The sequence below is a fragment of the Triturus cristatus genome, chromosome 4_1 (assembly GCF_964204655.1).
Source record: "Triturus cristatus chromosome 4_1, aTriCri1.1, whole genome shotgun sequence".
NCBI classification, from domain to species: Eukaryota; Metazoa; Chordata; class Amphibia; order Caudata; family Salamandridae; genus Triturus; species Triturus cristatus.
In genome coordinates, this window is record NC_140585.1 from 1,160,848,981 (window position 1) to 1,160,874,354 (window position 25,374).

The 25,374-nt window shown below is 49.9% G+C and overlaps 1 protein-coding gene across 8 annotated transcripts in view; it reads right to left on the reverse strand.

The window, feature by feature from the left end:
- The window catches only part of BRD4 (bromodomain containing 4), a 1,415,251-nt gene that overhangs the window by 102,293 nt on the left and 1,287,584 nt on the right, over nucleotides 1-25,374 (reverse strand). For all 8 annotated transcript variants that reach the window (XM_085654329.1, XM_085654330.1, XM_085654326.1 and 5 more), the window contains one exon: nucleotides 10,826-10,988. In XM_085654329.1, coding sequence (XP_085510455.1) covers nucleotides 10,826-10,988 — 163 coding nt within the window. The remainder of the gene's footprint in view (nucleotides 1-10,825; nucleotides 10,989-25,374) is intronic.

Genomic DNA, 25,374 nt, shown 5'->3' on the forward strand with positions numbered 1-25,374 from the left:
GTCAGACTGGATCCGGAAGATTTTTCGTCAGCAATACCCCTTGCGCGTCGCTAGGCGTCGTCTGCGGCTCCGCGTCCGTCGTCGGCTTCGTGCGCCGGAATGACGTCGTCGGAGTACTTGGACGCCGCCCTCGCGCGCTGACGTCAGTTCTTGTACATAGCCTTCCGTGCCAGGAACGCAGAGCCATGCAAAGACCGACACTGGTGCCAAAAATAAAATCTAGGGGCCTGAAAAGGATAACCTTAACCCTAGATGTCAGTTCGCAGAACGGGGAGGATGGGTGGGTCGGTGAGGAATCTAACTAACTAATGTTTCTTACAGATACATCGTTACCGAAGGTAAGTAACTTGTTCATCTGAAAGAAACACGTTAGTTCGATTCCTCACCTTAGAATAGATACCCAAGCAATACCATCCCCGGTGGTGGGTCTGCGAACCAAGATCACACCAGAAAGTCCTGGAGGACAGAACGGCCATCCCTCCGGACTTGGCTGTCAAGGCAATACTGCCTGGCAAACGTGTGTAGCGAAGCCCACGTCGCCGCCTGACAGATGTACTGCAAAGGGACACCCCGTCCCAAAGCAGTAGTAGCCGCTGTGGCCCGAGTAGAATGGGCGCGCAGCCCAACAGGAGGCTCCTTTTTTGCCAAGGAGTAACAAATTTTGATGCACAAAACGACCCACCGAGAGATGGTCCGTTTGTGCACAGCTTTCCCCTTCTTAGCACCCACGTATCCAACGAAAAGTTGGTCGTCCACCCGGAACTGCTTTGTGCGGTCCAAATAAAAGGAGAGCGCACGTTTTGGGTCCAGACGGTGGAGCCTCTCTTCCTCTTTGGAAGGATGCGGAGGCGGAAAGAAGGTGGGCAAGGTGACAGACTGCCCAAGATGAAATGGAGTCACCACTTTCGGAAGAAAGGAGGGACGAGGCCGAAGGACAACCTTGTCCGGATGAACAGACAGAAAAGGAGGCTTTGAAGATAAAGCCTGGAGCTCACTCACCCGTCTAGCCGAGGTGATGGCTACCAGAAAAGCAGTCTTAAGAGTCAGAAGACGAAGAGGACAATTGTGAAGAGGCTCGAAGGGAGCGCACATCAGGAATGTCAAGACAAGATTCAAGTCCCACTGAGGCATTACAAAAGGGACAGGAGGGAACGTGTGAGTAATGCCTTTTAGAAAGCGTGTAACTACAGGGGACTTGAAAAGAGAAGGCTGATCAGGAAGCCGCAAGAAGGCAGAGATGGCAGCAAGATAACCTTTCAGAGTGCCCAGGGCAGAGCCCTGCCGGGCCAAAGAAAGGAGAAAGAGGAGAACCTCAGAAAGAGGGGCAGAAAGAGGATCCACAGCCTTTGCTGTGCACCATGCCACAAATTTGTTCCACCGGCAGGCGTATACCGTCTTTGTGGAGGGACGCCTGGCTGCCAGAATGATATCACAGACTTCAGGAGGCAAGTCAAATGGCATCAACTGCCGCTGCTCAATCTCCACGCATGGAGGTGGAGGCTGGACAGGTTCGGGTGGAGGACCGTCCCCTGCTGCTGCGACAGAAGATCCTCCCGAAGGGGCAGAAGTATTGGAGGATCGGTCAGCATACAGAGTAGCTCGGGATACCAGTACCTTCGTGCCCAATCCGGAGCCACCAAGATAACTTGGGCCCGGTCGTGCCTGATCTTCTTCAGCACTCTGAGCAGAAGTGGTATAGGCGGAAAGGCGTACAACAGACCGCAACTCCACTCGTGACGAAAAGCGTCGCCGAGCGAGTGCCGCCTTGGAAATTCCAACGCGCAGAACTGCTGACATTGCGCGTTCTCTTCGGTGGCGAATAGATCTAACCAAGGCTCTCCCCACTGCTGAAAGAGACCTTGCGCCACTTCGGAGTTCAGACGCCATTCGTGATCCATCATGCACCGGCGGCTGAGTTCGTCTGCTCTGGCGTTCAGAGAGCCCGCCAGATGTTGAACCACCAGGGTTACGCCCTGGTGTTCCAGCCATGTCCAGAGGCGCAGAGCCTCCTGACAAAGGGTCCACGACCCCACCCCGCCCTGTTTGTTGCAATACCACATGGCGGTGGTGTTGTCCGTGAACACCTGCACGACACTTCCCCTGACAGAGGGAAGGAAGGCTTTCAGTGCAAGTCGGATCGCTCTCAACTCCAACAGGTTGATGTGGAGACGAGACTCCGCAGGAGACCAGAGGCCTCTGATCTCCGCCTCTCCCATATGGCCACCCCATCCCAGGAGGGACGCATCCGTCACTACGACATGCTCCGGTTGGGGAAGGGAGAGGGTCTTGCCCTTGACCCAATCGCGGTCCGTGAGCCACCACTGCAACTGCTGTGCAGTGCCCTCCGAGATCAAGACATGGTCGGACAGGTTGCCGTGATGCTGGGCCCACTGAAACTTCAGGTCCCACTGCAGAGCCCGCATGCGCCGCCTGGCGTGATGCACTAGTAGGATGCAGGAGGCCATCAGCCCCAGAAGCCGCAACACTAGCCTGACCGAGACCCAGGATAGAGGCCGAAAGATGGGAATCAGGGCCTGTATATCCCGGACCCGCTGTTCCGGTGGATGGACCCGGAACTGCGCCGAATCGAGAACCGCTCCGATGAAGAGGAGCTTTTGAGAGGGGCTCAGGTGTGACTTCGGCACGTTGATGGAAAATCCCAGCAAATGCAGGAGATCCGCCGTAGTCTGGAGGTGGGAGACGACTGTCTGGGGCGAGCCCGCCTTCAACAACCAGTCGTCGAGATAGGGGAAGACTGGGACCCCTGATCTGCGCAGATGAGCTGCGACCACCGCCATCACTTTCGTGAACACCCGAGGGGCACTGGTGAGGCCGAAGGGGAGCACGGTAAACTGAAAGTGCTCTTGGCCCACCGTGAACCGCAGGTAACGCCGGTGGGCCGGCAGGACGGGAATGTGGAAATATGCGTCCTGCAAGTCCAACGCTACCATCCAGTCTCCAGGGTCTAGGGCAGCTAGAACCTGAGCCAAAGTTAACATCTTGAACCTTTCCTTCCGGAGGAAGGCATTGACGTTCCGGAGGTCCAAGATAGGGCGTAGGCCCCCTTTGCCCTTCTTGGGAACCAGAAAGTAGTGGGAATAACAACCACGACCTACTTCTGGGCTCGGAACGCGCTCGACGGCCCCCTTGGCCAAGAGGGCCGAAACTTCCTCGTGGAGAAGATTCAAATGATCCCCCGAGATACGGTGGTGCTGCGGTGGCATGGCTGGAGGGGTCGTCTCGAAGGGGAGGGAGTAGCCCCTTCGGACGATTTGCAGCACCCACCTGTCCGATGTGATGGACCGCCAGTGGAGCAGGTGATGGCGAACTCTGCCGCCCACTGGCGTGGAATGGGCCTGAAAGCTCGGACTAGGAAGGTTTTGAGGCGGATGCTGCCGGGGTGGATGTGGGCTGACCTCGTCGTCCTCCAGAACCGCCTCGGCGGAAACCACGTCCGCGACCGCGCGCAGGTGGATTCTGCGGCTGGTGGCTAGGCGCACGTGAGGAGGCACCCCTTCCTTGGCCACGTAAGGGGCGAAAGGCGGAAGTTTGCGACCGCGGGGCCGAGAGGCCCAAGGACTTGGCCGTAGCCCAGGAGTCCTTAAAGCGATTCAGCGCACTGTCCGCTTTCTCGCCAAAAAGGCGAGTGCCATCAAAGGGCATGTCCATGAGAGAGCTCTGGACATCACCCGAAAATGACGTGGACCGCAGCCAGGCATGACGTCTAAGCGCCACTGAGGTAGAAATCGCCCTACCCAGCGAGTCCGTGGTGTCAAGCCTACATCGTATAGCATGTCGCGCGGCATCCCTCCCATCGGCCAGAGCCTGGGTAAGTCGTGTCCGGACCTCCTCCGGACACAGGGGCAGCGCGTCCTCCACCGCATCCCACAGAGAGTGGGAATAACGGTCCAAGAGACAAGCGGTGTTCAAAGACCGCAGGCCCAAACTAAGGGAGGAGAACAGCTTCTTGCCAAACTGCTCTAGTCTCTACGAATCCCGGTCCGGCGGGGCGGTCGGGAAAGAGGATTGGGAGGTGGAGGCCTGGATAACCAGGCTCTCAGGGGTAGGGTGTTGGGACAGAAAACTGGGGTCGCCCGGAGCAGGGCGGTGGCGCCTGGCGACGTTCCTGTCCACAGGAGGAACTGTGGAGGGCTTGGACCAGGTGCCCTGTAGAACGTCAGTGAGGGCCTCATTGAATGGCAGCAGAGGCTCAGTGGAGCTTGCTGCAGACTGAAGCACCTCAGTGAGGACGTTCGTCCTCACAGCCACGGCAGGTAGCTCGAGCCCAAGGGCTGCGGCCGCCTTGCGCAGCACCACAGAGAAAGCAGCACCCTCCTCCGAAGCCACAGTCGGAGGAGAGATGAATCCAGTGTCTGGCGAGGTATCCAGGCTACTGGCCTCCCCCAGTTCATCTGCCCAGTCCTGGGACAGTTGGGCCTGAGCGGCCATAGGATCCTCGGATCCCTCCCAGTAGTCCCCATCATCCGACCCCTGGTGTAGAGGAGAAAGTAACGGAACCGGGCGGTAGACAAAATATGTCTCTAGCGGCGCCGATCGCGGCGTCCATCGACGCCGTACCGGCGCCGGGCCCGGAGTGGGACTGAACCGGGGCTCGACGTCGAACGGAGTCGACGTCGGGGTTGGTACCGGTGTCGACGCCGGCGGAGGAGGCGTGACGAGGTTGACCGGCGTCGACGGGGACTCGCGAACGGGTCCCACGGGTGCTTGCGGCGTCGAGGCCGGAGCCGTCAACGGCGCCGGGGCCGGAGCCACCGGCAGGCAATGCAGCCCAGTCGGGTCCGCGGGGCCCGAAGGCGCACCAGCGGGCGCCGACGGCGGAGCCAGCTTCCTCATGGCCGAGAGGAAGGCACTGACTTCCGCCGGCGTCGCATCAGTCCCAGGGACCGGAGGGTATGGGGACGTGCGCGGCGCTTGCGGCTCCGCCGGAGCCGCGGGGGTGGAACCACCCTGACCCTCGGCCGAGTCGCGCGACCGGCGAGGGGAGTCCGAAGAGCGGTGTCGCCTCTTGGACTTCTTGGAATGCTTCGACTTACCCGAAGACTTGGATCCCGACGACCGATGGTGATGTCGGCTGCGGCTCCGCGACCGATCCTTGGACCTCCTCCTGGACCGGGATCGAGAGGTGCGCGGAGCCGAGTGACAAATCTCGAGAAGCTTACGGGACCGCTCCCGTCTAGCCTTCGAGGTCAGGGCCTTGCAGTCCGAGCACGACTCCGCGTCGTGATCGAGGCCCAAGCAGTAAAGGCACCGGCGGTGATGGTCCGTAACCGACATCAATCGGTTACAGTCCGTACAGGCTTTAAACCCAGGCATCCTACCGGCACCGGTGTCGAGACACGATCAAAAAGGATCAAAAAAGTTAGTCAAAAATTGACTAAAGGGGTAGCTCTCCCCGATCTGCGCTTACTGGCGCGGAAAAAAGAAGAACTGACGTCAGCGCGCGAGGGCGGCGTCTAAGTACTCCGACGACGTCATTCCGGCGCACGACGCTGACGACGGACGCGGAGCCGCAGACGACGCCTAGCGACGCGCAAGGGGTATTGCTGACGAAAAATCTTCCGGATCCAGTCTGACGCCTGGGGATATTCTAAGGTGAGGAATCTAACTAACGTGTTTCTTTCAGATGACACCCTTTAACATTGACAGGGTTTGTACAGTATTTTGTGACTGTTCAAAGGTGTCTAGAAGAAAGTCCTTGACTGCAGGGTCAGAATGCATCTGAACCCCATGGTAGAGAGCAGCTCTATTTACAAGCTGACCAAAGCCAATATTGTGTCTGGGGGAGATGGCTTTGTTGGATATGCATGGGGATCAGGGAGTTCTGGAGGATCTATTGGGTCATCATAATCGTCCTAATCGTCCTGTGGTACGTCTGTGTCGTCATCAGGGTCATTGAAAGGGTCATTGTTGCCTCCCCATCCCCTAAATCATCATCATCCTGTGGTGGTGGTGAGTGTGGTGGAAGTATAGGGGAATGTGGAGGAGAGACAGGTTTAGGAGAAGAGGGTCTTATAGGTGAAGTGACACAGTCTTTTCTTTTCACAGGCACTACAGGAATGCCTGGTGTGCCAAGCTTCCTCTTCTCATGTGGAACAGCTGCCAGATGTCCTGTTTTGGGGTCTATGTGGAGAGTTTTTTGTTTTGGATCGATAGGATCCGGCCGAAAAGGTTCTTCCTCTTCGGGAACCGCATTCGATGCCGATTTCTTCGGGTCCAAGCGAGGTTTGGATTTTTGCTCCGAGGCCTCGGGAGGTGGTTTGGGGTCCTTCGGCTTGGCTGTGGAGGTGGAAATCTTTTTCGGTTCCACATGTTTTGGTTTCAGATCCGCTATTTTTTCTTTCGGAGTTTAGGTGCTTGGTGCTGCTGTCTTTTTGGGAGTAGGCTGCACTCCCGCCCCCGGCTTATCTTTGGAGCCGGGGGCGGGGCTTCTGAAGCTTGTTTTCGGTCGCAACTGGGGCCAGCAGGCGAAGTCTTGACCAGGGCTGACTTTTTTTTGGGTGGAGGCGGGGTAGGGGCAATTGTACTCACTCGTTGACCAGGAGTGATGTGGTCGTTTGAGTCGTCTACTTCGGACACGATTTCCAGGTCCTCAGAATCCTCCTCCGGGACATCGGGCCTTTCATCGAAGATGTCCACCGGTAGCGGATCTGCTCGCTGCACCATGATGTGTCGTTGGGCTCGGTGATCACTGATGGTCTTTTTAGATCTAAAAGAGGCACAGGCTTGGCAATTGTTCTCGTCGTGCTCGGGCGAGAAACAGAGATAACAGACCTTGTGGTGGTCACTGTGTGGAAATGTAGCTCAAAACTGGGGGCATTTTTTAAATGGAGTTCTTTCCATTAGCTGTAGACGCGAATGGCGTCGATAGGCCCAGCGGCCCGAGTCGACAACTGGAATCGAGTAGTTGAGGTGCGTGTCGAAGATCACGCGATCGAAAACAATACCGTCAAGTTTTAGATAGTTTGCGCGTCAAAAAGGTTTGGGGAATATGGTGCCGAGCCGGAGCGCAGAAGTTACATCTGAACCCGATGGCGGACAAAAAACAATCTGAGGATGGAGTCGATGCCCATGCACACTATCGTCCAAGGGAGGAGTCACCTATCTCGTGACTACAAAAGACTCATCCAAGACAACAACAAGGTGCATGCATCCAAGCCCAACACCAGATGGCGATCTCAGTGGTGGCTGGTGACATTTGAAAGTAATTGTTGTACTACACTGCGGCGAGCGAGCCTGAACCATCTACGGGGGGTTCGGGGCACCACCCCCCCCACCGAGAAAATTTTGACACCCCTATGAAGGTGCCGCCACTGGATAAGAAAAACTTTGGACCAGCCTTTTTGGGGGTTTGGTTTGCAAATGAAGCACTGGTCGCATGCAACCAGTTTCTACAAACATTTTGAGTTTGTATGATGACACTGTGTAAGCCTTTAACTAAAAAATTATCCCAATCTACAATTCTCTTATTGTGTTTGGAACTAAGGTGATTTCATGTGGCGGAAGTAACTGCTCTGAAAAGGGAATTTTATCACCGAGTGGTTCCCGACATTTTAAATATTGTGCATAACCAAGGGCCCGGAGCAACCTCTGTGACTATCCAGAATGGCAAATAAAAAGAAAGTGGATCACTTGAAGGCATAGTCACCCAGAACGTAATCATTTCTATTTTATAAGGTAGCGCATTGTGTGGAATCTTCAAATTTCAATAATGCGCTATTGTACATTCTAATCTGGTTTAAACTTATTCTGTTTCCGGAAAACAGTAATAAATGAGTTCAGTTCCGGTAACTCCTTTTGCAGTTCACGCCCCTCAGTCCAGAACACATTTAATGATGTAAAAACACATTCTGGAAACTGAAAGACGGGCCGAAAGTCTGCTTCTAAACAGTATAAAATGCAGGGAGATAATAAACATTCTCCCGAGTGGGGACGGTTGCTCCGGCTCAAGTTGTAATGCATTTGTTTAATATTGCATGATCTCTGGGTTGCTGGAAGCTCGGTACAAATTGGAGGGCTGGCATGACATGAACCGAGGTGCCCCCTCTTAATTTATGTTGACATTCGTCGCTGGTGGATCACGTTATTTGCGGAAAGGGTAGTAGTAGGCTTGACAGCATAGTGGTCGGTATATTGGCCCAGGATCGTCGTTTTCAGTAACCAGTGATCTGCTGCTGTCCATGCCATGAATTTCGAGTCTAAAATCTGCACAAGGTCACGCTGTACAGAAACAGATCTATTCGCGCATGTAGGTGATGTACCGGGAATACAATGATTACTCGCTCTGTATGGGGGTAGATCTATCACTCAAAAAATACACAGCACTGTCAACGCTGGATGGACAATGGTGTCCATCCAGCGTTGACAGTGCTGTGTTTCTTTGCAGCAAGAAGCATTTAATAGGGTGGGGTGGATCTGTCCAATTCCACGCTAGCTAAGCAATTAAAATCCCCTCCCCCATACGCATGTGGCCTGTGCGACAATGCCGGTGATAGGCAATCTAAGAAAAGGGAGTGATCAGGAGTCCCCATCTAACTGTTCCTCCACAACCACCCTGCTTGTCCCTCCACAACCACCCTGCTTTTCTCCACCACCAAAAGGGTCCCCTGTGCAATCCAGGCAGTCCCGGCCGGCCTGTCAATGACGGGTGGGTGGGAGGGGTGGTGGAAATAGGGTCATCGCGGGGGGATGGAGGGGTTTACCGTTTAATTAAAGAAAATAAAAATAAAACTTACCTTTCCGCTTCTGGATGGGTCCCCAGTCCGACTCCCGCTCCCGCCGTCCACCTTTCCGACCTGTAGCCCTCGTTATTAAGAAAAGGCAGCCCCCCCCCCTCCCCTCTGCCAATAACAACGCTGCAATGGCAGCGTTGTGATTGGTGAGGCTAAGCAGAGCGCACCCCACCCGGGCCATTTTCTATATGTAGGCAGCCTACATAGAGAAAAAGGGAGAGTGGGTGGTCCTGCTCGAGGGCAGGGAAGGAGTGGCTTGCCCACTGTTGTGGGTATTGACTATTTGGTCGGCCCTGGGGCCGACCAAACAGTCAATACCCACATCAGTGGGCAAGCCACTCCCCCCCTGCCCATGAGCAGGACCGCCCATCCGCCCCCAACCAGGCACTTCTGCTCTCTCGCAGCGCGATAAGCAAAAACATAAAATGGTAGTTTTTACCATTTATGTTTCTGCCTTCTTGCACTGCGAAAAAGCAGTGGGGCGATGCCCCCACGCCCCAATGGGGGAGCCGCCACTGGGCGATCTATGCAGCTCATATGCCTCGAACATATATTTTCATACCTTCTGCTTTGTCAGGTTAATTGTACCCCCAAGTGACTGTAATATACATAGCCAATTCTCTGCTGAAATTGATATCTTAGCTCGAGAGGTTTTGAGAATGGATATTCATTGATCTTCGTTTACTTCCTCTTCAGGATCTTATGGATCTAAACATGATTGATGTGGTTAACAATCAATTTTGGTTGCAGGAAGAAAGAGGAGGTGGTATCAGAAACAAGGAACTATCAAAGAGACCCTGGACTGTTGACTGGATAAGGACTGTTACTGTTTGACCTTTTCTTCGAGGTGTTTTGAGAAATGAAGTCTTGTTTTGTTTCTTAATTTGCTGCTGTAATAAACAAGCATTTGCAATGCAATAAGTCCGGTATTTGCGAGACTTTGTGCTATGGGCAATGTAAATGACAATGCCTTTTATTTATGTGTTTTGAAAACCTGCACGCGGTGTGTAAACATGCACTTTGTACTTCTATTCCTTGCTAACGAGAAGCAAGGGTGGCAGTCAAGGAGGAGCTGTTACTACCAGCCTTGCTTCTCATAGCAAAGACTATAAGCACAAAGTGCATGTTTAAGCTCCGCTAGCAGGTTTTCAACAGACAAATAAAAGGCATGGTCATTTATATTGCCAATAGCTCAAACTCTCGCAAATGTGAGACCTGTTGCATTGCAGATGCTTGTTCATTACAGCAGCCATGTAAGAAACAAAACAAGCTCTGGGACGGAGGTGGCAGTAGCCATAGGAAGGCAGGGACTGTGACGCCTGGCAGTGCGTTTCATAAGCAGGAGGGAGTTGGAGGCAGCTGAAGCCAAAAGAGATCTCAGTCTTTGAATGCACGGCAAATGTAGCAAGATAAGAGCAAGATTTACAGCCTGAGACGTATTCTGAACGTTCGTCTCTGCCACAGTTCCAGGGTAGTAATAACATTAAAAAAGATTGAACTGATGTTTGGGTCAATGTGTGACACTAATCGCATTACAGGTAACTCCATTGTCAACCCGCACAACAAAAACCTATGCGAAAAATGAGTTGACAATTTTTGATGCACCAATATAGCAGATTGTTCAAAGGGACTATCCCAATGGAACCAGCATTTTCACCCCTTGGGTGACAGGCGCAAGTTACTTGTCCATCCTGGTTTGCATGGGGATCATAACATATTCAGCAAGAAACCTGAACATTTCAGAATTGACGCAGTTATCAGAAACTGAGACACTGACATTGGACCTAAAAATGAAGAGAGTACAGCATAATCCTCGCCTCCACATCCTTAACAGAATAGAAACGTTATGTTATGATAGCTAGGACATTTCTCATTACTATATGAAACATTTGAAGCTCTAAGGTTATTCTATTGTAGAAAAAGTATTATGGGTGGGGACAGGTTTATATCAACACAAATGGAAAACATATTGTAAATACATACTTGTACAAGTTTTCAAGATTGTAAAAAGCTACTGCCAAGTTGAAACATTGTTCAATGCATTAAAGCGGCACCAAAAGAGTTAAAAGACTCACGGTTTTGGGTGTGCAACACTGGTTTTATGCTCTCCATGTGCTTGGGGTGTTCTGGGCGCAATGCAGGGCTGAATGGTTCATTTCGGACAGCAGGTGAATGAATCTTCTCCTCCTTCCCAGCAGCTATCGTCTGGGACTGTACCACAGATGCAGCTCTCATCTCCTGTAAAACAAAAGCAATCAGTCACTATCCCTAAATATTTACCAAACTACCATCGCCCCACTCATCTACGTTGAGACAAAACTTCCCGGTAACTAGGGCAATCACGGCAATAGTAGATTAAAAAAAATGGAAAAAAATATCATAAACAAGTATTTGCTTATATTTCCCTTCTGGTGACCCGGTTCAGAATTTTTATCAGTCTTGCAAATGGGACTATCAGTCATCAGGCACTATTTACCCATAAATTCACCTATGGTGCAATCTAAAAGTATTGCCAGGGTGGGAGACAGCTAATGCACAGGAAGAAATAAGAGTGCACACCTTGTAATCCAGGAACATGGAAGCTCAATGAACTTCTCATGGGGTCAGACACACAGCCCAGTATTTGACACTATTCCCAGTGCAACACAAACAGCATTTTTTAGGTTATCCTCAGTTTCCACAGAGGGACTGCATATAAGAGAACTATGAGATTGACTATGGATGAGCACACTAGACGAGTAGAGTTTGTAGTAGTCTAGGTTCATTACCCATTGAAGATGGGTGGGGGAGGCTTCAACACCCGAGACGCGGGTGGGGGAAAGTCAGAGATTTCTGATCAATCTGAACCGAATTCTGAACGTTCGTCTCTGCCACAGTTCCAGGGTAGTAAAAACATTCTAAAAGATTGAACTGATGTTTGGGTCAATGTGCGACATTAATCGTATAACAGGTAACTCCACAGTCAACCTGCACAATAAAAACCTATGCGAAAAATTAGTTGACTTTTTTGATGCACCAATATAGCAGATTGTTCAAATGGACTATCCAAATGGAACCAGCATTTTCACCCCTTGGGTGACAGGCGCAAGTTACTTGTCCGTCCTGGTTTGTATACAGACCATAACACATTCAGCAAGAAATCTGAACATTTCAGAATGGACGCAGTTATCAGAAATTGAGGCACTGACGTTGGATCTCCCAAGTTTTAAAGTGTCAAAAATTATGAACCCGTTGTTGACAGTAGTCATTGTAAAGAGTCTGCAATTACTGGGCCTGAAGACTCCTAGTTTCTTGAAAGAAAAAAAATTGATACAACTTTTCTGGATTTCCTTTTTTCAACTTTGGGCTGCATCAATTTGTATGTACAAATACTTCTTACGGTTTAGACTTGTTGGATTCAGTTGTATAATTATATTTTACAGTACTATGATGCATTAAGACTTTTGAGGAACTTAAACTAAAGCAATTAAAAATTAAAAAAGCCTGACAAAGTGGTTGAAAACGACTGTTCTACTGAATATCTACCTAGTAAACATCAGTTTCTGGTATGTAGTGCAGTAGATTCACATGCTGTTCATACTCCTGCAATCTAGAGTTGGGCAAGGATGTGAGTTGGTCTCCTGCAGAACTGGGCCACGAAAAGGCTGTCCATGCAACAAGTTTTTGGGTGTTCCAGCACTGCAGAGAGTGATAAGGTCAGGGGCTGACCAACACTAGATCGTCCGAATGACCCTCTGCTGGAGACCATTGCTGCGTTAGGCATTCCTGTAACAGACGCATATGTAGCCTTGGTAGGGCACTATTGCAATGCAGGAAGCCATCACGTGTAGGCGGCACGTAACTATCCCTGCTGTGACCTGTTGGGCTGGTCGAAAGAGCGGAAGTGACTGAAAAGATTGTACCTGTGCAGGGTTCGGATAGGTTAACCCATGCTTCCGAGTTGAGGATTGCTTCTAAGTAAGGTTGAATTGGCCAGAGTAGGAGGTGGGACTTTGTGACACTGATGGTGAACCCTCAACTTGTGTACAAGATGTATACTGGTCTGAGTGTGCTTGCGGCATAGAGGGTGGCACTTTTGATGAGTCAATCGCCCAGATAATGGAAGACGTGAATGCCCTGCAGACACAGATGTGCGGCTACCTCGGCGAGGCACTTTATGAACATTCGGAAAACTGTAGCAACCCCGAATGAAAGTACCTTGAACTGATAGTGTTTGTCGTTGACTACAAACTTGATGTACTGCCGATGCACTGAATGTATTGGTATGTGGAAGTAAACGTCTTTCAGGTCGAGCACAGTCCATGTCGCCCTGCTGTAGAAGAAATATGACATCCTGAAAGGTGACCATATGAAAATGTTCAGTGAGGATGTATTTTTTAAGGGGTCTTCAGTCTAGAATGGGCCTGAGCGAACTGCCCTTTTCAGGAATTAGGAAGTACAGGGAGTACACCCCGAAGACTTGGTGTTAAGGTGGTACAAGCTCGATGGCTCCTTTGTGAAGGAGCGATTGCACCTCTTCTTTGAGCAGTTTTACGTGCTCTGGTGCAAGTCTGGGTTTGCGGGGTGGCATGGAAGATAGCTGCAGACAGCAACCATGCTGTATGATGTCCAGCACCCCCTGGTCGGAGAAAATATTCCTTCAAGTGGGTTAGAACCCATGCAAACGGCCTTCAACAGGTGTTGTGTGATCGGGGTGCAGGAGGGGGAAGTAAGGGTTTGGTGGCTGTGGCAAGGGTTGCTTTTGGGGACATGCCCTTAACACTACCTCTGGAGCTATTACCCCGATAGGTGCCTCTGGAGAAACCTCTACTTGAGGGTGACAAGTCCTGTGGTCGATTGTATGCCATGGAGGATTCGTGGGAGGTTTGTTTTGAGTCGGAAGGGAGTGTGGTGAAAGGAACCTCTACAAGTGGGCGCCTGAAGTGCGCCTATTGTCTTAGCTGTTTCAGTATCGTTTTTCATCTTTTCAAAGAGATGGCACACCTGGGGCCCGAAAAGATGTTGACAATCTAAAGGAAGGGCCAGCATGTAGGGCTGCTGACATTCATATCTGTGCATAGATCGCCGCCTAGTGTTGGGTCCGGATGATTGCACATTGTTGTCCTGGAAGAGTCTTCGAAGTATCACGAGATAGGTGGCTCCTCCCCTGGACTACAGTGCACATGGGCATCCTCTCCATCCTTAGATTGTTTTTCGCCATTGTGGCAGTGATGGAGTAGATACAGTAAGTGATGACCATGCTATACAGTAATTCTGAGTGCTGCAGCCGCTACAGGCGCCGGGGAGGAGGGTGGGCGATATGAATGTCAGCAGCCCTACATGCCAAGAACAGATGCATACTGGTAAGTAGCATATTCAGTTCGAGGCATGTGGGCTGCTGAATTCATATCTGTGCATAGAATATATAGCAGTTCCTCCATTAGCGGCGGCTACCCGTGCCAGCTGCAGCAGTCTGAAAAAGCGTTTTGAGAACAGCCTGTCCTACAGCTGCCTGCTGTTTTGAGTGTACATCTACACAGTAGTGTTTGGTAAATGTATGTATAATGGACCATGTGGCTGCTCTAAATATTTCCTGTAAAGGAATGTTTCCTAGGAAAGCCATGGACGCCCCTAGCTTTCGTGTTGAGTGGGCTCGTGGGGGAATCGTTAATGTGCGTTTAGCTTTTTGATAGCAAATTTGAATACACTTAACGATCCATCTGGCTATCCCTGCTTTGGAAATGGCGTTGACCTTGTGTTGTGGAGAAAAGGCAACGAAAAGTTGTTTTGTTTTCCTAAAGTCCTTAGTTCTGTCTATATAGTACATGAGGGCCCTCTTTACATCTAGTGTCTGGAGCATTCTCTCTGCGACATTTTGTGGATTTTGAAAGAAAACAGGCAGTTCAATAGTTTGATTCATGTGGAACTGCGATACCACTTTGGGCATGAATTTGGGGTTGGTACGTAGTACAACCCTGTTTGCGTGAACCTGTATGAATGGCTCTTGAATGGTTAGTGCCTGGAGTTCACTAACTCTTCTTAACGAAGTGATTGCCACTAAGAAAGCTACTTTCCAAGTGAGGAATTGAATCTCACATGAATGGAGAGGTTCAAAGGGTGGACCCATTAATCTGGTCAGGACCAAATTGAGGTTCCACACCGGTGCCGGTGGGTGTCGTGGGGGAATTACTCGTTTGAGTCAATCCAAGAAGGCTTTGATGGCAGGCACTCTGACTAAAGAGAGGTGCTGCCTGTTTTGAAGATAGGCCGCTATCGCGGTTAAATGGATACGTATTGAGTTGTATGCCAGATTGCATCGGTATAGGTGTAAGAGGTAACAGATGATGTTTTGAATGGATGCGTCCAGCGGGTTAATGTCATTGTTGTTGCAGTAAATGACAAACCTCTTCCATTTAGCAGCATAGCAAGCTCTGGTCGTGGGTCTCCTGGCTTCTTTGATGATATCCATACAGTCAGGTGGCAGGTTGAGGTAGCCAAACTCTAAGACCTCAGGAGCCAGATTGCCAGGTTCAGCTGTTGCGGATCTGGGTGCTGAATTTCGCCATGGTTCTGCGTTAAAAGTGCGGGTTTGATCCGCAGCCTTTGATGCGGCACCACGGAAAGTTCTAGAAAGGTGGTGTACCATGGTTGGCGCGAACATGTGGGAGCAACTAGGATGAGTGTTAGTGAGTGCTGTCGCAGTTTGCGTGCCACTAGCGGTATCAATGGCGCTGGGGGAAAAGCGTACGCAAATCTGCCGGACCAGTTCATCCATATCGCATTGCCCTGAGACTGCGGATGTGGGAACCTGGCGGCAAAGCTTTGGCATTTTGCGTTTTCGTTTGTGGCGAATAGGTCTATCTCTGGTTGACCCCACTGTTGGAAGTACGGTTGGAGTACTGACGGATGTAGCTCCCACTCGTGCATCTGGTGGATGTGTCTGCTGAGCAGATCCGCCATCTGGTTGTCCTTGCCCGGGAGGTGTTCCGCCATGAGGAATATGTTCCTCTGAATGGCCCACTTCCACATGCTCTGAGCCAGATGAGACAACTGTGGAGAGTGTGTTCCTCCCTGCTTCTGTATGTAGTACATGGCAGTCATGTTGTCCGTCCGGATCAACACGACTTTGTTGCATAAGTGTACTTTGAATGCCTTCAAGGCTAGGAAGATTGCCATCAGTTCCAGAACGTTGATGTGCATCTTCTTTTGTTGCGTCGTCCATAGTCCCTGCACTGTGTAAGTGAGTACATGAGCTCCCCAACCCTGGAGAGAGGCGTCCGCCGTCAGTATTATTTGTGGAACAGGCTCTTGGAACGGTCGGCCCTTGCAAAGGTTTTGTGGATTCCACCAATGCAGAGAGTTGTATGCCCGACCGCTCACCAACACTAGGTCTTTTAATTGTCCGTGAGCCTGATTCCATTGACGTGCTAAGCACTCCTGAAGCGGGCGCATATGTAGTCTCGCGTGCGGGACTATGAAAATGCAGGAGGCCATCATGCCTATCAACTGCATGAACACTCGCGCAGGAAGGGAGTGTTGGGGTTTGAACTTGGAGATCAGCAGTTGCATGCTGTTGATCCTCACTAAATTTGGCTGAGCTGTGGCTGCCAGAGTGTTTATGGTTGCGCCCAGGTACTGTCGTACGTGTGCGGGTTGGAGATGTGATTTTGGGTAATTTAGTGAGAATCCCAGATTGTGAAGAAGGTGAATGGTGAGGGACATGTGGCTGGCACATTGCTGGGCTGACTTTGCCTGAACAAGCCAGTCGTCCAGGTAAGGGAAGACGTGAATGTGTTGTCTCCGTAGATGTGCAGCCACTGTTGCTAAGCACTTGGTAAAGACCCTGGGTGCTGTTGTTACTCCGAAGGGGAGAACTTTGAACTGATAGTGATGCCCCTGAATAGTGAACCTGAGATATTTCCTGTGTGATGGGTGTATGGGTATATGGAAATACGCATCTTTTAGGTCCAGTGTGGCTAGGAAGTCTCCCTGACTGAGTAGCGGGAGAACCTGCTGTAGGGTGAGCATATGGAAATGCTCTGAGAGAATGTAGTGGTTGAGGGGTCTCAGGTCTAGTATAGGTCTGAGCGAACCGTCCTTTTTTGGGATTAAGAAGTACAGAGAGTACACCCCTGTCCCCTGTTGGTTGAAGGGCACGACCTCTATTGCACCTTTTTGCAGCATACTTAGCACTTCCTGCTGCAATAATGCCAAGTGCTCTACAGACATAGGACGGTGCTTTGGCGGTATGTTGGGTGGAGTGGACGTTAATTCGAGACAGTAACCGTGCTGGATAATGTCCCTGACCCACCTGTCTGTGGTGATGTTTTTCCAGGCTGGTAGGAACTGTTGGAGTCTCCCCCCGACAGGTGTTATGTGGTCGGGGGCAGGGAGAGGGCGTCACTGTTTGTTTTTGGGGGAGGACCTGGTGTTGCCGTAACCACGTCCTCTGCCCTTGGTGCTGGAGCCACGGTATCCACCTCTGGTGGTTTTATCATAGTTACTTTGTGTGCTCCCTTTAGTGTACTGCTGCTGTGACCCCTGACCTCTAGCTGCTCCTCTATTCCCGGGGCGACGAAAGGAGCCACTACGAAACTGCTGCGTCTGCAGAGCCCCTATTGATTTCGCAGTGTCAGTGTCTTTTTTAATTTTCTTGAGGGTAGTGTCAACTTCAGGGCCAAATAAATAGTCTGGGTTGACCGGTTGATTTAAGATATTGTTCTGAATCTCAGGCTTGAAGCCTGAGATTCTCAACCATGCGTGCCTCCTCAACATGACGCTTGTGTTGATTGCCCTCGCCGCTGTGTCGGCTGCATCCAGTGCGCACTTGATGGATGCATTGGTAAGGAGTTGTCCCTCTCTGATAAGGAGCTCCGCTGCCTCTTTATATTCATCTGGCAAATGTTGTAGTAGTGATTCCAGTGTGTCGTAGTGGGACCTATCATAACGGGCCAGGAGTGCCTGTGTGTTGGCAATGCGCCAGATGTTTGCTGCTTGCGCTGCAATCCGTTTGCCTGATGTCTCCAGCACTTTGGACTCCCTGTCTGGGGGAGGAGCATCACCCGTTGTTTGTGAGTGGGCTCTTTTGCGAGCATTAGCAACAACCATGGAGTCTAAAGGTAACTGACCCCTAATGTACATAGGGTTTCCGGGTGCAGGCTTGTATTTCTTTTCGATCCTGGGGTTCAGCACCCGTGCCCTGGTTGTTTCTTTAAAAATGTCTTTTGCAGGTTTTAGAACTCCTTTTAACATGGGCAGAGTCTTGACAGTTTTTTCAGAAGAGGCGAAAGTGTCCACCAAGAAGTCTTCTTCGACAGTGTCAGAATGGAGTTCTACTCCATGATTGGCAGCAGCCCGTTCTATGAGGGCATTAAAGGCAGCAGTGTCCTCTGTGGGAGATGTCTTTATGTAATAAAGCTGCGTGTCATGGGTATCTGGTGCGGTACCCTGGTCGGTGGGGTCATCCCATGCCTGATCTGGGTCTTGCAAGTGATCATCAGGATCGATATCCCCAGGGTAGGTGGCATCATCCCCTACATAGTCCTCTCCTGCGTCTGCCTCTGAAGGCGTAGGAGAAAAGGACGGTGGATCCTGATGGAAGGGTTGAAAGTGTTCATGAAGCACTGGCTCTGATCCTGCCGGCAATTTGTGTTTGAGAGGAATTTTGTAGGAGTCCAATCCCCTCTCTGGCGTGATTTTCCGCTTGCGGAGCATCAACCTACCAGTGTTGGCGTCGATAAATTGCGGCTGTGAAGGCTCGAAATCCGTTTGGCCAGTGGATGGGGACTGTGTTTGGCGGACACGTGTCCGAATCTCGAACAGTTTCGGCGCCGTTGGCGACGGCAACCCAAACGTGATGTTGGCGGGCGCCGAGTGTGCCTTCGCAGCCTTGTGCGTGTCGGGACCCGACGTAGAGTGGAGGGCTGCCCGTTCTCTGATGCATTGCAACGATGCCGAGACCTGCTGCACGGTGAACGCAGATGGCTCCTTGGAACCTATCGGCACCTTGGAGGTAGGCGTCGAAGCGGCATCCGACTTCTTTGCAGTCATGGGGTCATCGATCCGAAGGGAGGCATCGACGCTCGTCGGGAGTCGATGACTTGGCAGGCGCCGCCGTCTTCGACGTCGACGCAGACGGGGTGGCCAGCTTGACTTTGGTGGTTTGGGCCGTAGTCGTCGGTGCCAGAGGCCGAGGCGCCTTGTGTGGACCGAGGACCTTCTTCTTTGGTTCGGCACCCGTATCCGCTGCGGTAAGCTCGGCACCAAAATCCCTTTTTGCGCGGTCGGAGCCGATGACCTTTGCCGGCGTCGAAGGAGTGGAAGGCTTCGAGGCCTTCGAGCCGATCACAACCAGTTTCACTTTCGGTTTCGATGGAACTGGTGCGATGGATGGTTTCGGTTTCGCTGAAGGGAATCCAGTCGCTTTCGATAATAATGGCTCTTGCGAAATGTTCGAGGCCGGGCCTGGAGGCGGGGCCGAAGAACCGTGAGATTGATCTTGGGTAAGGCCCGAAGGCGATCCCTCGACCTGAGCCTTATGACGACTTATTTTTGCGGCCTCCGTATCGACGGGTTGGCCTAGCTCTTCGCTGGAGCTATCTTCCTCGGCCCCAAGGGCCTCATCGTAGTCTCCTACCTCTTCGACGACTTCTTCTCCCTGAAAGATCACCTCATCGCCGTCTTCCGATCGGGAGTCGTGTTCGGAAGCGGGGCTGGAGTCTACGTCTTCCACGCTCTCGGCGTCCTCGTCTTCGGTGCTAAAGATGTTGGCTGGGGCAGGCGCCGATTGCTGCGCCTCCAATCTCGCTGCCCGTCGATTCCGGAGAGTCTTCTTCGAGCGGAATCAGGCACAGGCCATACATTTTGACTCATCGTGATCCGGTGAGAGACATTTGTTGCATACCGGGTGGACGTCGATGTGTGGGTATTTCGCGTGGCATAAAGGACATCTTTTGAAGGGAGTCCTCGATTCCATCGTCGATCGAAGTTCGATGTTCGGACCAAGCGGATCAGAAAAGCTTGAAGAAGGTGCTAAAGCACTAAAGAAACTAGTCGATACCGAACGGGAACAGTACCGACGATAACTAAAGGCCTTTTGGCCTTAAACTGAATTCTCCTAACTTGAGCTAAGATAAGCACATCCGAACCCAATGGCGGAAAAAAACAATCTAAGGATGGAGAGGATGCCCATGCGCACTGTAGTCCAGGGGAGGAGCCACCTATCTCGTGATACTTCGAAGACTCTTCCAGGACAACAATGTGCAATCATCCGGACCCAACACTAGGCGGCGATCTATGCACAGATATGAATTCAGCAGCCCACATGCCTCGAACTAGTAATACGCCAGTGGTTAGTGGACTGCGCCGCTACTCTTTTCCATGCAGCGTCTCGTCTTTTACTTTCTTTATCTTGGCCCTCTTCCACACCGTGTGAACCACAAGAAAGTCTGATGGAAGATGACCCTAAATATAAGGAGGATCTGAGGGGCAGGCCGGATACTTTTTACCACCTGGGGAAGTAAATACCCGAGCACGGACAGGGTCCTGGAAAATGATGGCTGTGCAACACAACATACCTTTTAGCATAAGAAGGTACTGTGTAGTGCGTTGAGTGGAGGAGAAGGTCTCAAATAGGAAATCCTCTTCTATTGGATCTGAATGGAAGGGAACTTTATGGTAGGCCGCCCCGGAAATGAAAACTTGATAGGTAGAGGAATCATCTGAGATGCGAATGGTTGAGCTGGGTAAAAATCAGGGTCGGTGTCTGCAGGGGGCTCAGCATAATAAGTGTCCCAGGGGTCTGGTTGTGAGGAAATTTGAGAAGGGTCTCCCCACATTATGTCCCCAGTGTATGGAAGTGATAACCCTTGTGAACTGTAGGAAAGATGGTCTCCTTGAGGGGCGTGAGGGGAGGCGAGTCCTGTGTGGCCTGTAATGGTGATGGAGGAGCAGGTAATGGACTGGTGGCCTTGTCCATCCTTTTTCTTTGTTTAAGAGCTGGGGCTAATTCCAGGGCCTCTTGAACGAGAACGGTGCCTTTTAGGTGGGTATATGGCATTTCCAGGTGGGCAGGCAATGATCTGGCATGGATTCCCAAATGTCTCTGTCGAGCATCAATCTCCTCTTGGAGGCGATGAAGGGCTGGCTCGACCATCTCGTCGCCTAATGTGGCGGTGCTCCACTTTGGTGCTGAAGGCTTCGGGACCAATGCTGTTTTTGAGGCAGACGGTTTACTTGATACTGAGCTGGCTGACTTGGAGTGTTTTTTCAGCACCAGTCCGGAGCTGGGTGTTGTGGCCGAAGTCAAAGCTCTTGGTGTTAGGCTCAGGGCAAAAGGGGATCCGAGTTTGCACCTAAAGTACACCCGTTTCTTTGAGTTTGGACGTCAAACATTATGAAATTGATTTCAAATTGGCGTGGCTTTTGTGCATCAAATTAGTCCTTAAACAACCTATAATACTCAAACGTTTATCTAAATCCCAAACACTCTGTCTAGACAACTCAATTTAATGCATTATGGGAAGTAGTCAAAGTGCTGTATCATGACCACTCTGATGCTATGTTAATTATCTCAGGAGATTTTAATATGCACCTCCTTAATAAAAAACTGTGTTAATAAACCAAACAGAGCACTGACACAGATGTGCTGTTCCCAGCTCAATAAATATAATTTTGTGTTACTACAGGAAGACATCCAAACTCACAATAAGAGTGTACCCTCATTCAAAAAATCAGGTCAAATCTCCATCGATTATTCCAACATCTCAATAGAGCGGACATTCTCTCTTTACAATTATCAAGTGATAACTAGGATAGAAAGCGATCACAATACACAAACAATCTCTCTGGCACTATCACTTGTTCACCTGCCCGAAGCAAGATCCATGAAAAGCGTGTCAACAGCCTTTAGCTTTAAAAGGCTAGTGTGGAACTCAAGAAATCAAAAGGAAATATGATAATTCCTAGAACCTACAATCGCTAAAGCACTAACTGAGAAAAAACGAAAGTAAGTCCATGGTTGCTATTTGGCCTTGTTTGTGTGCCTCTCTTTTGGTCGTTTTCCTCCTTCTACGATATCAAAAGGCTCCATTATGATGCCAAAAAAACAGGATGGTACACTAATTGGCTGCTTCGCCTAAAAAGAGAACTCAATAGAGCTATAATGGTGACTTTGAGAAAATCCAATGGAGCAATGAAAACCTTGGAGCTTCATAAATAAAAAGGCTCAGAAGACAATATAAAAACAAAATATGGAAGGCCAAACAAACATATTATGAAGGAATATGGTCCAAGCTACATTTTTCATGCAAAACTCAAAATCCAAAATTATTCTGGGGCATAATAAACAATCTCGAAAATGGTAGTAAAAGAGGGAATAGCGCTAATATCACTGAATCCTGCTGGGTGTCTTTCATTTCCAATCTTTATGGTTCATCCCCGGACATACTGCTTAATAGTAATGCTGTTTGTCAAAAGTCAAGCGTGTCCAGCAGAGAAGAAGGTGGAAAATTTAGGAATGTCAAGCACAATATCCAAGCTGAGCCACAAGTTAAGGAGGCATGGCCTACAGAACAAGTTAAAAAGGCAATCAGCAGGATCAGATCGAATGGTGCGCCCGGCCCTAACTGAATTCCAAATTCAATTTTCGAAGCAAATCTTGAGCATTGGTTGGAGATCTTAACGACTTTGTTCAATGATGTTATTAAATTTGGATCGTTTCCCGAGTCATGGCAAGGAAGAATAATTCAGCCGATCTACAAAAGGGGTCCACAAGACAACCCTGCAAATTATAGGCCAATTGCTCTAACAGATGTGGAGGCAAAAATCTTTTCAAGCTGTGTGCTTAGCTACCTGGAAGAATGGGCCGCAAAAGAAGACTTAATTCCAACTTTCCAAACAGGCTTCAGAAGGGGCGAGTCAACTATTACGAACTTGACCTTACTGACGTTATTGGCTGAAAGATCAAAGTATAGAAAGCAAAAGCTATATATCTGTTTTGTCGACCTTAAGGCCGCTTTTGATTCTGTTCCTCGTAATCTACCTTGGGCCAAACTTTCAGAATGGGGTATCCCAAACCAATTGCTCGACATGATTAAATTGTTATATACTAACACATGGGTCCAGATCAAAGTCGGAGACGGCAGAAGCACAACTTGCCGATTTGAAACTAAGAGTGGTGTAAAACAAGGTTGCGTTCTGGCTCCATGCCTTTTTAATCTTTTCATGGCCGACCTAGCATTACATTTTAAAGAAGGTAACGCCTATCCACCTACCTTCTTAGGCCAAGATATTAAATATTTACAATATGCTGACAATACCATTTTGTTAACCCACACTGCCATAGGCCTAAGAAGGTTAGTTGATTCTTTTAATCATTATATCTCTTTTAATGGTTTACAAATAAATACCAAGAAGAATAAAATAATAGGTGGTACAAAAACAGATAAGAAAGAATGGAAGATTAACGGGTTACATATTGAAACAGTGAAATTTTATAAGTATATAGGAATAATGTTAGAAATGGGGGTCTCTAGTTGGCAATGGCTGGCCACTGTCCAAGTAGGGACCCTTCTTCCTAAGTCAGAGTAAGCGGGCTACACCCTTTGTTAACCCCTGCTCAACCCTGTGGTAACGTAGCACGAGCAGCTAGGGTTATCTCAGAGGCAGTGTGTGAAGCATTTATGACCATACACAGTAACACAGTGAAGAACACTACAAAGGGACACCACACAGGTAGTTATTACAAAATAAGTATCTTTATATATAGACTTAACACAAGACCAATAACAGTAAAAATCCACAATACAAGGAAAATAGGGTTACTCTTAAAATGCTGCAAAAATAGTTCAAAGTGTGCAAAGAGGAGTTCAGTTCAAGGCAGTGGTCTCTGCGACCCTTTTACTCACAAGATACCTGGATTCTGTAGCAAAGCAACTAAAATGTCACTAAGGAGTTGTAGCAATGATTTTCCTTACGCTAACCAGCGATGCGTTGAATCCTTGCCACAAGGGAAAATGATGCGCTGATTTGTGTACAGGACAAAGCGACAAACTTCTACACGCTAAGCCGGCGATGCGATGAAATACTTGCCGCAAAGGGAGGATGATGCACCGAGCTTGTTGCGTGTGCGATCTTGTTGCAATGAAAAGAAATGGCGCCCGCGAGGGAGCGACGCTCCTGATGCGATGAAAATGGTGAACGTTCGGCATCCGCGCTGCGATGTCGTGAAGCGATGAACTCGATGCAATGATATTTGGTTAGCGAGCGCTTTGAGGCCCGCAAACATGCAATGCGATAATCTTCAGGTTAGCGAGCATTTAGCAGCCCGCACACAGGTGATGCGATGATCTCCGGTAGCGAGCACTCAGCGGCAGCAGCGCGATGATTTTCCTTACGCTCTTCAGCTGTGGCGGCTCGCTATCGGGCGTTAGCAACGACTTTCAGCACTCTCTTCTCCACAGTAGAACTAGAGGCCCTGGAACTCACAGGAGCCTCACCTGCAGATAGAAATCCACGCTGGGAGGAAACAGGAGTCTGATGTGCCCGAGACTCCAGCAGGAGGCTAGCTCTCTTCTAGCCCTTGGGTGATTGCTGTAGCAAAAATAAAAGTTCCTTCAAAGTCCCTTTCCTCTTGTTTTTCGGAAAGGTTTAGTCCTGTCAATGTAATAAAGTAGTGCTCTTTTGATGTATAGTGTGTGAAGAGCTCTCTCTGCTACGGAGTCTGGCTTTTGAAAAAACACCGGAGTTCCAGCAGTGTTGTGAACCATGGTTGGCAAACCCATGTGGGAGCCACTAGGATCATCTTGAGAGACTGTTGCCTGAGCTTGCGTACTATTAGGGGAATCAGTGGGAGTGGCGGAAAAGCGTACGCAAATCTGCCTGACCAGTTCATCCATATCACATTGCCTTTGGACAACGGGTATGGAACCCTGGCGGCGAAGATTGGGCATTTTGCATTTGCATGTGTGGCGAACTGAACTATGTATGGTTGACCCCACAGTTGGAAGAATGGTTGAAGAACTTGGGGATGAAGTTCCCATTCGTATATCTGCTGTGTCTGCCGACTTAGCAGATCCGCAATCGGATTGTGAACTCCTGGAAGATGTTCTGCAAGCAGGTATATGTTTTGTGGAATGGCCCATCTCCAAATGTTTTGTGCGAGCTGGGACAGCTGCAAAAGAATGTGTGCCTCCTTGTTTCTGTATGTAGTACATGGCTGTCATGTTGTCTGTCCGGACTAGGACAGTCTTGTGCTGTAGATGTACTTGGAATGATTTTAATGCTAGAAATATTGCTAGTAATTCTTGGTGATTGATACGGAGCACTTTGTGTTGGGTGGTCCATTTTCCTTGAATTGTATGTTTTAGAAGATGGGCTCCCCAACCGGTGAGTGATGCGCCTGCTGTTACCACTATCTGTGGAACTGGTTTGAGGAACGGCCGCCCTTTGGACAGGTTTCGTGTTTTCCACCACTGCCGACAGCGATGTGTGCGGCTGTCCACCAACACCAGATCTGTAAGTTGTCCCAGAGTCTGGTTCCACTGATGTGCTAGGCATTTCTGTAAGGGGCGCATCTGAAGTCTTGCATGAGGTACGATAAAGATGCAAGAGGCCAGCATTCCTATGAGTTGCATGAATACCCTTG